Raw genomic sequence first — 13,006 nt, 5'->3', positions numbered from 1 at the left:
TAACATTGAACACTAATAAAAAAAGTTAGGGACTATGTATGGACATCATTTACTCATATTCTAAGTGATAACATCGTCGAGAGATGCATACACTCTCTTGCGTTGCGTTTATATCTTACGTACTTCACAAAAGTACCACACTATACTACAATTGAAAAATGACTCCACCACACATACATACATACATAAATATGTCCCATTGACATATGATGCGTCATTCTTGTAATCAATGACAAATCGGGCCATCATCATCATCTTCGTTGAGGAAGCCTTGAATAGAAAGCCACTTCTCCTTATAAACATACCTCTTCGCACACACCAAAAACACAAGAAAGTTAACCACGCTAAGACAAACCAAGAGCCAATAGAAGTTATATAGCCTCCCTTTATTAAGATCATCCGCGATCCAGGGGTGTACATGACCCGTGAGCGACTGAACAATCGTAACCAGAACCGAGCTGATGAAAAACCCTAGCGACAAAGTGGTCAAGAAAAGGCCTGTGCTCATCGTCTTCATGCCCTTAGGGCACTCTTTAAGGAAAAAGTCGAGCTGGCCGATGTACGTAAATGCCTCTCCAGCCCCCACGATTAGGAACTGCGGGCAGATGTAGAAAACAGAAAGAGGCACTATCTTGTCCTCGGGATGTGCCATGGCCGTCCTAAGACGTTTCACCTCTGTCAGGGCGGCCACTGTCATCCCGATAATTGAGAGAACTAGACCTAATCCAATGCGCTGGAGGGGGGTGAGCCCGTTAGGGAGGAAGCGGTTTACAATGGGGGAGACTGCCCGGTCGTACAGAGGAACTGTCACAAGGATGGCGATGGCAACGAACGCGGTTAGGGAGGCGGCAGGAATCTCGAAGTTCGGGCCCATGTGGAGGTCCATGGTCGAGGCTTGGGCCACGGAGAGGGTGTTCATTTGGACGTAGACTGTCCAGAAGATGATGGTTGTGGCCCATATTGGCACCATTTTGACCACCATTTTTACTTCTTCCACGTCTGTTATCGTTGATATGGTCCATTTGTTTGGCTTGCTGGTGTCGTCGGTTGTTGATTTTATGGCTGCTTTGTCTAAGGCCCTGCACATTATTGGATCAGTTAATGCATGTATGTTTGCAGTTTGCCTACATGGTCTCATTCTAAGATGTGATGCCGGTTAATAACTAGGGCTTGGTTATAAATATTTTATTTTGGCTTCATGCTCTTCTAACTATAAACAGTTTTTTTTCCATTTCATAAGTTATATTTTTCTTTTGGAAAGAATGAAAATAAAACAATATAAATACTTTAAATCAACAATTTAAAATAATTGATTATCAAACATGCCTTCTTGGTTTAGATTATGCGAGCTACCTAGCTAGCTACCAAAAAGCAATTGTACCAGTATATATATGATTAAAGGAGAAAAAGTACCTGTAAATGAATTTATTATTTTTACATGGGATATGCACTTTAAATCGCTATCACTCAAAAAAGTCTTAAAGTTTATCTTTTGTTCGTATGTTTTCTATTGATCTTTTAGGCAGACGTGAACCTATATTTATAGTATCTACATTAAATGAACGGTCCTTGGTATATTCAAAATAAAGTTTAGAATTGTATAGATCCAATCAAATTTCAGATGCACATGACTTTAGCTCATTAATCAACTTTAGAATAGTATAACTATGGACCCAAAAAAGTCAGAATCGAGAGCGTAACCCCTCGTATCCTCCATAGGTTGATCTTAATAAAAAGTGTGACGAGGAGAAAATGGTACTCCAAAGTAAAGGGAAATGCGGGGGCTACTATAATCACAATTGATGGGCTTTCAGTCCAATAAGTCATTACTCATTAGGGAGTATTATTAAAAGATTCATTTGACCCATAAAAGATTCTTCTTCTATGGAATCGGCTACAGGTAAAAAAAGAAATTATTTTTAGATCCGTTTCGATTGTTTGTTTCAAATTTTCAATATTCTTATATTAGAATAGTTCTAGCTTTTTTCACATTTCTATACATATGTATCATTTCAATTTAAAAAATATGGTAAAACTAAAATAATTAACCAAAAACAACAAAAAATAACTTATAATCAATTATTAAATTTTTATTTTTAAGTTTTGTAATATTTATTTTTATACACACTAGAAGATTCTATAAAAATAACGCAACTGAAAAATTAATTTTATTGTTATCTTAATATTGAAATATATAAACCTTTTAGGTTACAAATCTAAATACCATACTACATAAAAGATACGGATTATATGACTTTTCAACACAATTAGCATGTTCTTTTTTAGTTTTAATTTTATACATAATTATTATTTATTAGTTTTTTTACTTTAACTATACAACTTAAATGTTCTCTAATGTTTTTTAAAGGTCTCATCTTTTTTGTTTGCACTAGTTATATCATCATAATTAATTCAAAATAAATTATAATTTTAATCAATTTTCATTTTATAGATAAATATGAGTTAGAACTAATAATTGACGATTTTTAGGATAAAATTTATAAGGTTTTTATTGGTAAATACGCACTAAAAACTTTTTTTTAAAGCAATATACGCACTAACAACTGAGCCATCAATTAAAATCCGTGCACGGATTATTATACGTGCACTCGGTGTATTCATTTGACAATTAAGAAAAATTGCAGCTTTTAATTGGCCATTATATAGATTCAAAAGTGTAAAACATGTTCATTGGCTTGCCGTATGACAAATCCCACAACTTTAACCTAACTTTGTGGAAGAGATTCCATCATTATTAGTCCATATAAAGCAAGTTGATTAGGGTAGGCATTATTCGGTGGTCGGCTTATATTATTCAAATCGGATTATGATACGTTTATACAACGTCTAAAACGAAGTTGTTACACGAATTGTGACGGGGGGGGGGAGGAACTGTCCCACATTAATGTTTACGAAATGCGAATTTCCCATCCGATCCTTAATGATCCCATTTGGTCTTGACTATGCGTGTTTTGTGTGAAATATCTCCAAATATATGTCAATAAAAATTATAAAATTTATATGTATTTAAAGTACTTATTGAGACAAACAAAACAAAATCAGACATGACTATGTTTTTCCGTATATATCGAGAGAAATCAAGAATATTATGTAAAAGTATGAATAGTGTACATAAGTGAAATGAGAACATCATTTTGGGACGAAGGGAGTAATTGATTAGGTGTATAAAATTTTATTTGTTTTGCCGGGCCTATTGAGGTAGCGAGCCAACTAATTCCCGGCTAATGCAGCTAGCCCATCACTCTTTAACCCGGTAATCAAGAAACAATGCAATCTACACAACTTATGAGTTTCGAACCCGCGCTGGAATATTAGACATTTCGGAAATCTACATCTCATTTACCACGATAGACTTCTCCATTCAAATATAGTATCATATTTCGATTTGTTTTCTGATTATTTGGAAAAAGTATAGCATATTATTTATTTTTATATAAAAGATAAATAGTATAAATATATAGAGAGTCGTCCGTAAAGGGGGTCTCCAGTGTTGGCTAGATAAAAAAAATATAGTGATATTGCAATCATTTAGTCTGGTACTAATTTCTTAATGGACGATATATATTAATTTGCATTGTTTTCTAATTTGTATAATTATTTTATATATAGAGAGATTTATATATATATTCATTTATATGTTCACACACGAAACAAAACTTCATTAAAGCTAATGATTTTGACATCGCAAGTTGTAAACCTCATGAACTAATAAGAAAAAAGTCAATCAAACTAAAAAAAGAAGCGAACAATACAAGTTGAGATTTCTATTCACTAGCTAGTGACTATAATTAAATCAATCATGCACCTAATAGTCGTATGAATTCTTAGAAAGGAAATCATTTTTGTCGAAATAGTTTAATCTAGGGATGTTGAGAAGTACCAAAGTTAAAGAAAACCGGATTCAACACATTCTAATTCGATCCATACTTTACAAAATAGTTTGAACTTTGGTTTGGTGTCTATCCGGATCGATTAGACCAGCAGATTTTCTAAAAATATTTTTTCACTAACCAGTACATTTTCTTAATAATAGTAATAGAAAAAGTAATAAAATATAGATTATAATATTAATGAAGTATACATAACACTGAAACTTCAATATTAGAAAATTGCATTAATCAGTCAATACAATATATATATATTAATCTTTCGGCATGTCTATGAATGATTCGTAGTTTCAAATGATACTTTATATACTGAATTTGATAGCTATTAAGTCTCGAAGTCTACTAAATATTACTGTGATGCTTTTATACAACAATATGTATATTGAATGGATGTGTAATTGATCTTTAATTTGATATTGATATATGTGTATGTCATATGTATAAGTCTGAAATACTAATTATACATATATTTTTTTTAAATAGTATAAGTGAATATTAATATCATACATAATTATATATTATAATAATTTTTTAATTTAAAGTGTTATCTTGATATCTTCTTATACATTATTACATCAAAAATGTAAGTTACGCATATATCCTTCTTTAATTAGTATAATCAGATATTTATATCAGCAAGTTATATATATAACAGTATATTAAAATAATATTTTTTATAAACTTAATATATTATTTGATATGTCTTTATAAATTAAAATATCAAAGATGAAGTGAGAATCACAAAACCTGAACTCTTTGCTACGTGGCAGCATCTGCTTCTTCTTCTTATTCCCAACAGTAGCAACATCGTCTACATCATACAACTCCGACGAGTCCTCAGGTAACTGAAGCCCTCTCTTCTTCCAAGCGCACACCACAACTGCCGCAATCTGAGTCAACGGGCTACCCACAAGCCTCTTAAAACGGTACCGTTTAGTCCCCGCCATGAAAAGCGCTATTCCAGCTACAATAGCGCAGGCACATATCCCGTATCCCCATTGCCGACCGACGTTGTCCTGGATGTAGACTAGAACGGTGACGGCGATGAGGGAGCCTATGTTTATGAAGAAGAAGAACCAGCTGAAGAACTTGGTCATTTGTGATCTCTCCTCCTTGCTCGTTTCCTCGAACTGGTCTGACCCGAAACCTGATACGCTTGACTTTACTCCGCCTGTTCCTAGCGCCATAAGGTACAACGCTAGGTATAGGACTCCCAGTTGGGTTCCGGATGCTGGTATGCAGGACTCGTTCGCCACCGTGCATGGCGGTGGTCGCAAAGATGGGATTTTGGTTGATATTGTTAATATTATGGCTCCCTCAACATATTATGATATGTTATTTTACGACATATTTTTTAAAAAATATTTATAATACTGTGAGATAAATTATTAATTAATATAAATTGTTCATATTTAAAATTAATGTAACAGAAAAATGAACAATTTATATATTCATCCCTATTTTATTAAAATTATTAGATCAAATATAATATATAAGAATATATACTTCAATTGATTTGGTCCCGACTATATATAATAAAAGGCCAAATCTACAAAAACATTATGATGATGATTTTTTTAATATTCTAAGATTTTAGATTTTAGATATTTTTATTGATCATATCTATAGTTAGAAGGTATTTTTGTATTGAAATATATACTTTCTTAAAATAGTTCTAAAAAGCACGCGTAGTCGATAGAATGTCCATGGTTATCACTAGAAGGACTATTAGCTAGCTATTGAATGCTAGTATTGGTTTGTAATGATCAATGTAAGCCAAATATAATAAAACAAGGGCCTATGCGGTCAGTTTTTAAGCCTACCAACTTGTCCTTCTTCCTAATACTTCTTTAATATCAAAAGAAAATTGGACCATCTTTATGTATAAATGTGTAGTTAAAATGTTATAAAAGTATGTGTCGATTATGAGTTTGAGCCCTACTTGATGAACCCTCTAGCTATCCTCCCGTAAAATCATATCTCCAATTATCAAACTTAAAGGGTTCATCACCTATATATTATGTCATTCACATACTCTCAGCTGTCCAAAAATACTCACATCCAGTTTACATGAAAATTTTTCTAGTGAGTAAGATAAATAAAAATATAAAATAAAATCATTAAAATAATCACTTTTTATTGTGAAGGGTTTGTAAATCAAGAATAGATCACTTTTTTCCGTTATTAGTTAACTTATTTGAAAAACCGATTTATTTAAACTGCTCCTTAATGGAGAGAATTGATTAACCTACCATAAAAAAGATGACTTTAACAATAGAAGGAATATTTGCGAGGTAACTCTAGTGTAGAAAGACAATCTACTATTTTTTGATTGCCAATTAGTTAATAATTAAAAAATGATTTTAGTATTGACTCTGTCGAATTCTGCCATTAATGTCTGTAATCGGGCTTCTTTGACTCTGTCAGCACCAAGATGTCGTGCCTTAATAGCGTCCCAGACAGCTTTAGCAGAGTTAAGATTTCCGATTTGAAGTAGCAGAGATTCGGGAACTGATTGATAAATCAACGCCATAGCAAGGACGCCTTTATCTTCATCAGCAATCTCTCCTTCGACTGCTTCCCATACTTTATAGACTCGAAGAAGAATCTTCATTCGAATTGCCCAGACTGTATAATTTGTAGAGTTCAGCATTGGACACTTGATTGAGGACGACCCGCCTCCTTCGCTCGTCTTTACTCCTGAGAACGATCCGGCGGAGATTTTACCATCATCTAAAAACTCCTCCTTTCCTTTACCGTTGTCGTCTCCCATAGCTTCCGTTTTCCTTGTTAATTTTGAATTTGAGATCGTTCCTTTTGCTCAAAAGAAAAAGCTCTGATACCAATTATTGAACAACACGATCTTTGAAACTCAAATCCACACCCTTCCATTGATCATGAGTTTATAATTTATAGACTTCTGAAAACCAGAATATCTTCAAAGCAACTAAAAAACTATCTTAATAAGCTATATCTATCTTCTAAAGCAATAAGATAAAACAATAGAATTAACAATAGAATCAAATCTAACAACAAACTAACTAACTAACTCAAGCTTAAACAACATTCTCCCCCTTAAGCTTGAATTTATCTTCCAATACTTCCGGAACTCCAATCAATTCTCTCATCTCTTTGAACTTAATTCTTCCCAATGCCTTGGTGAGAATATCAGCTCGCTGCATATCTCCAGAAATATGTTCAACTTCTACCAAATTCTTGTCTACGCACTCGCGAATGAAGTGAAACCGAGTGTGTATGTGCTTACTTCTTCCATGGAAGACCGGATTCTTGGTGAGAGCTATAGCTGACTTGTTATCAACAAGTATTGTAACTCTCTCCCCCTTTTTATCCATAAGTTCACCAAGTAGTTCCTGCAACCATATGGATTGTTTTGCAGCCTCAGTGGCGGCCATAAACTCAGCTTCACAAGATGAAAGAGCTACAGTCTCTTGCTTTCTTGAGCACCATGTGATCGGTGATTCATTAAGGTAGAACACATGTCCGGTTGTGCTTTTACCATCGTCGGCATCCACATTATGGCTGCTGTCAGAAAAACCGGTCAATCTTATCTTGTCTGAGCGTTTAAACACTAGTCCATACGTACTGGTTCCTTGAACGTACCGGAGGACTTGTTTTAATGCAGCACCGTGACACTCCTTTGGAGCAGTCATGTACCTGCTGAGGACACCGACACTGAACGAGAGGTCTGGCCTAGTATGTAGCAAATACCGCAGGCACCCAATCTTCTTCCTATACTCAGTCTCGTCTATGGTGGCTTCGTTCAGTGCCTTCGAAAGCTTCAAGCTCGGGTCCATAGGAGTATGAGACAGATTGCACTCGCTCATTCTTGCTTCACTAAGCACCTTCTTTGCATAAGTCTCCTGTTTAAGCATGATTCCGTCTTTGTGCTGTAACACTTCGATTCCAAGATAATAAGTTAACTCCCCGAGATCACTCATTTCAAACTTCTGTGACATCTCCCTTTTGAAATTGACTATGGAATCAAGACTCGACCCAGTGATGAACAAATCGTCCACATAAACGGCCACTAGAAGAACGTCCTCTCCTTTCATTCTTCTGTAAACCGAAAGTTCTTTAGAACACTTAACAAACCTCATATCACCTAAGACTTTGTTAAGCTTCTCGTTCCACGCCCTCGATGCTTGACGCAACCCATACAATGCTTTGTCAAGTTTAAACACCTTCTTCTCACTTCCGGCGACCACAAATCCCTCCGGCTGCTTGACATAAACAGTTTCCTTCAAATCACCATGTAAGAACGCTGTTTTGACATCTAGATGGTGTATCTTCCAACCTTTAGCAGCTGCGAGAGCAATCAATAATCTCACTGTTTCAGTACGTGCTACTGGTGCGAATACCTCGTCAAAATCAATGCCGTGTTTCTGTACGTATCCTTTCGCCACCAGCCGAGCTTTATGCTTATTGATTGTTCCGTCGGAATTCCGCTTCAATTTAAACACCCATTTTACTCCGATGGGTCTAATTTCGGGCGGAAGGTCGACCAAACGCCATGTTTTGTTCTTCTCAATGGAACGCAATTCGTCTTGACAGGCCGTCATCCAAGCGCTGTCAGACTTAGCCTCTTGGAAACTCCAAGGTTCGTCATTACTGCTAAGTAACAGTCTCTCGGACTCTGTTTCTACTAGAGACACGAAATCATCAGGATAGCTTATGTAATCGTCGAGGTAAGAGGGTCTTACACTGATCCTGCTCGTCCTGCGTAGGTTCTGGGTCGGACTGTCTACGCTGCTCGTCGAGGGTCTTACACCGATCCTTCTTGTCGGACTGTTTCCACTACTCGTCGAGGGTCTTCCACTGCTCGTCGAGGGTCTTCCACTACTCGTCGAGGGTCTTACACCGATCCTGCTTGTCGGACTGTTTCTCACACTAACCCTGCACGTAGGACTATCTACGCTGCTCGTCGAGGGCCTCCCACTGCTCGTCGAGTGTCGCACACTGATCCTGCTCGTCGGACTGTTTACGCTGATGTCCTCGTCATAGCTGTTATCCGAGTGGCTTTCGTTGTCATGGCTGAAGTCTGAAAAACCTTCAGCGTTATTCACCGCCTCGTCTTCAGTATTGATATCATCAGGCGAGCTCTGCCTTACCTCAAACTCACCACTGCTCGTCGATTCTTCACCTGATGATTTATGGCTCCAATTCCAGCACATGTCCTCGTCGAACTTTACGTTTCTGCTTACAACAATTTTCCGGACTGCTGGATCGAGTAGCCTGTACGCTTTTGTTCCGGGTTCGGTTCCGAGATACACAAGCTTTCTAGAGCGGTCATCAAGCTTTCTAATCTGAGGAAGATCAACCTTAGCATAACCAATACACCCGAAGACACGAAGATGATCAACGCTCGGCTTTCTTCCCTTCAAAGCTTCATATGGTGTTTGATCAACTAACGTTCTGGTAGCTACTCAATTAATTATGTAAGTTGCGTGTCTGACCGCTTCTCCCCATAGCAATCTTGGGATATTCATGTGCTTCATCATGCTACGAGTCATACCCATGAGTGTCCTGTTTCGCCTTTCAACTACACCGTTTTGCTGTGGTGAGTAAGGTGCAGTTAGATGCCGTTGTATAGCGTTCAACTCACAGTATTCCTTGAACTCGATTGATGTGAACTCCCCGCCTCTATCGGTTCTAAAAGTCCGAACCTTTTTCTTGGTTTCTTGCTCAACATGTATATGAAAGCTTTTGAATTTCTCAAAAGCTTCACTTTTTTTCTTCAACAAGATAGACCACATATAACGAGTTTTATCATCAATTAACACGAATATGTACCTGTTCTTTGCGGGTATTGAAGGGTAGATAGGACCACATAGATCGCCATGTATGAGCTCGAGTATTTCCTTGGCGCGAAAGCTGCTAGCTTGAGGGAATGAGTCCCTTGTCTGTTTTCCTAAGAGGCATGATTCACACTTATGTTTAGACATGTGTGCTAACTTTGGGATTCCTGTGACAAGCGCTTTAGTGATCATAGTTCTCATGGAGTCTTCCCCGATATGACCCAGTCGTGCGTGCCACTGCTCAGCGTTCTCCTGTTCAGTAAGCTTCAACAGACACTTAGCTTCTGCAACTTTCAAGACAACTTTGTACAATCGATTTGCTGATCTAATCGACTTTGCAATCATAAGTCCGGATTTGTCATATAGAGATAGATAGGTCCCCTTCATCCTAATCTCACATCCAGACTCGGTTGCTTGACCCAGACTAATAATGTTCGACTTTAAACCAGGTATGTAATAGACATTGTTTAGGATTTTCTTACTTCCATCATTACTTAGGAAGTGAATAGAACCCTTACCCTTGATGTCTATCCTGGAGTCGTCACCAAACCGGACCTTGCCTGTGATCTCCTTGTCCAGCGAGGTGAAGTACTCGAGACAACCCGTCATGTGGTTGCTGGCACCGTTGTCAAGGTACCAGACCTCACGATTATCCTGGCTTGTTTCGAAAGCATCAACCTTTAGACTTCGTTCATGAAGATTAATGGTCTGCGCCATGAGCAGAGTATCGGCGCCTTGTGTGTCGTGGTGATCGTCCTCCCGTGTCTCCTGGAGATTGAGAGGTTTATCCGGGCATGTACTGGCGAAGTGGCCGTATTTTTCACACCGAAAACACTGAACCTTCGACATGTCTCTCGTTCTACCACGACCTCTTCCTCTTCCTCTGTTTCGGCCGCCCCGACCTCTGCCTCCGCCTGTCTGATCACCGTCTGACGGAGCGAACATGAGCTTCTCTTGCTCTTCGACGACAGTCTCTTTGTCGTCCTCAGCTATTCGCTCTTTGTAGGCCTTAAGCCTACCTATTACATCCTCAAAGCTAGTTTCTTTGAGATCGAGAACCTGTTCGAGCGAGGCCACCATGTGAATAAATTTCTTCCTAGGTAGAGAAGAGAGAAATTTCTTCACCATCATGGTGTCGTCGATATCCTTCCCTAGCTCAAACGATTTTAATGAGATAGCAGACAATTTCCCAACAAACTCATCTATGCTTTCAGATTCTTTCATCCTCAATCTCTCGAATTCTGCCATTAATGTCTGTAATCGGGCTTCTTTGACTCTGTCGGCACCAAGATGTCGTGCCTTAATAGCGTCCCAGACAGCTTTAGCAGAGTTAAGATTTCCGATTTGAAGTAGCAGAGATTCGGGAATTGATTGATAAATCAACGCCATAGCAAGGACGCCTTTATCTTCATCAGCAATCTCTCCTTCGACTGCTTCCCATACTTTATAGACTCGAAGGAGAATCTTCATTCGAATTGCCCAGACTGTATAATTTGTAGAGTTCAGCATTGGACACTTGATTGATGACGACCCGCCTCCTTCGCTCGTCTTTACTCCTGAGAACGATCCGGCGGAGATTTTACCATCATCTAAAAACTCCTCCTTTCCTTTACCGTTGTCGTCTCCCATAGCTTCCGTTTTCCTTGTTAATTTTGAATTTGAGATCGTTCCTTTTGCTCAAAAGAAAAAGCTTTGATACCAATTATTGAACAACACGATCTTTGAAACTCAAATCCACACCCTTCCATTGATCATGAGTTTACAATTTATAGACTTCTGAAAACCAGAATATCTTCAAAGCAACTAAAAAACTATCTTAATAAGCTATATCTATCTTCTAAAGCAATAAGATAAAACAATAGAATTAACAATAGAATCAAATCTAACAACAAACTAACTAACTAACTCAAGCTTAAACAACATTTAGAACAGGAATAATTTTCGTTGAAAACTCCATGTGTAAAATGATTTAAGTAATCCCAATGTGTATAGGGAGTAGTTAAAGATAATTCTCACCATTGCTTGAAAAGTGGCGAAAATGGCAATGGTCATATACCTGCGTCAAGAAATTGAAAGGGGAAATGTCAGGCTAGCTAATGAGTCAAATAACTGAACATTAAGTCTAATTAATTAAGAAGGTAGTAATTAACTAAGTAATTACCGGCCGAGGAAAGTGTCAGCAACAAAGCCACCAAATAGGCATAGCATGAATGACGTCCCCAGAAAATTAGTGACTATGTTCGCCGACGCCACGTTTCCTAAGTGCATCACTCCGGTCAGATATGTCACCAAGTTCACCGCTATCCCTAACGTGGTCAGCCTTTCATTTCCTTCAACACCTGTTAAAAAAGAATTAATTAATCAAGTTTTTTTTAATACTTAATTTGATGGAAATGGAAGAGAATGATTAATTAACAGTACCTAGATCATGGCAGCGGAGATCCAGCCACCGGACTTGGACCGGCGAGCAGGGCGGCCCTTGTAATCCCATGCGTCACTGACAGCGTCGTTCGCCTGAGTGTGAGGAAGAGTTGGTTCAATGTTCATCTTCTTATTTTTCTTTTTCTATCTTATAATTCCAAAAGGTTTGGAGGAAAAGCTGTGAGTAAGTAGCGGAAGACCTGAGCGTTATTTATAGGCAGTAAAGTAGTTTCTAATGGCCTTAATTTTTTTTTAAAAATGATTCGGTTTGATTTTACATATTTCAAAAGGGAATTATACAACTGGGTGTTGGAGGTGGGGACTGGGGGTCAGATATATTTGTGCCCATGGGAGACTACTATTATCTTATTATCTTATAGAAGAAATTGGGCCCATTACCCCACTTTCTAACTTAATTATTATTACTTACCCTCCCTTTCAACAATTTAGATTTTCGTACCCCCTATAAATAAACTTCTCTCCCTCACATTCCCCTACTCCATTCTTCTCCCATTGCGCACGCACTCTCTCTGAGGACTCGCTCTGCCATGCCATGGAGATCTCACTCCCCAGTCTGCTCCAAGGCCGCAAGTACCCCTTCATCTTCGTCCTCACTATCTTCTTCATCTCCGTCCTCTGTTTTCATCTTCTCCGATTCAACTTCAACCTACTTCTCATCCCCTTCCCCTCTCCTCCATCAACAAAAATCTCCACCATCACCCTCGCCATCAGATTCAACTTCTCCGTCATCAGATCCTCCGGTGGAGGAGGTCAAGGCCGATCCCCTCCCAGAGGTGTCGATCGCTGATCCGCCTGTGGAGGATCGAGGCGGCAGAGAGGAAGCGGCGGAGGTTGCGAATC

At 38.2% G+C, this 13,006-nt stretch overlaps 1 protein-coding gene across 1 annotated transcript; it reads right to left on the bottom strand.

Moving 5' to 3' along the window:
* Window positions 1–226: 226 nt before the first annotated feature.
* LOC141248371 (uncharacterized) lies at window positions 227–12,271 on the bottom strand. Its single transcript, XM_073669350.1, has 5 exons — window positions 12,151–12,271; window positions 11,886–12,069; window positions 11,741–11,780; window positions 4,656–5,224; window positions 227–1,079 (listed from the first exon to the last, which is right to left on the bottom strand). Exons 1-5 carry the CDS (start codon window positions 12,269–12,271, stop codon window positions 227–229), a joined length of 1,767 nt encoding a protein of 588 aa, XP_073525451.1.
* Window positions 12,272–13,006: the final 735 nt, after the last annotated feature.

This window comes from Phyllobates terribilis, unplaced genomic scaffold, assembly GCF_046119375.1.
Source record: "Phyllobates terribilis strain yellow unplaced genomic scaffold, ASM4611937v1 Scaffold_3650__1_contigs__length_73340, whole genome shotgun sequence".
NCBI classification, from domain to species: domain Eukaryota; kingdom Metazoa; phylum Chordata; class Amphibia; order Anura; family Dendrobatidae; genus Phyllobates; species Phyllobates terribilis.
This window is presented reverse-complemented; position numbering and strand designations above follow the sequence as displayed.

Excerpts from the sequence above, each read along its gene's own strand:
- LOC141248371 (XM_073669350.1), bottom strand. The coding sequence starts at position 12,271 with ATGAACATTGAACCAACTCTTCCTCACACTCAGGCGAACGACGCTGTC. Across the intron at positions 12,070-12,150 it reads CTGGATCTCCGCTGCCATGA|TAACAGGTGTTGAAGGAAAT; the intron begins TCTAGGTACTGT and ends TTAATTCTTTTT. Across the intron at positions 1,080-4,655 it reads CCACGTAGCAAAGAGTTCAG|GGCCTTAGACAAAGCAGCCA; the intron begins GTTTTGTGATTC and ends AATAATGTGCAG.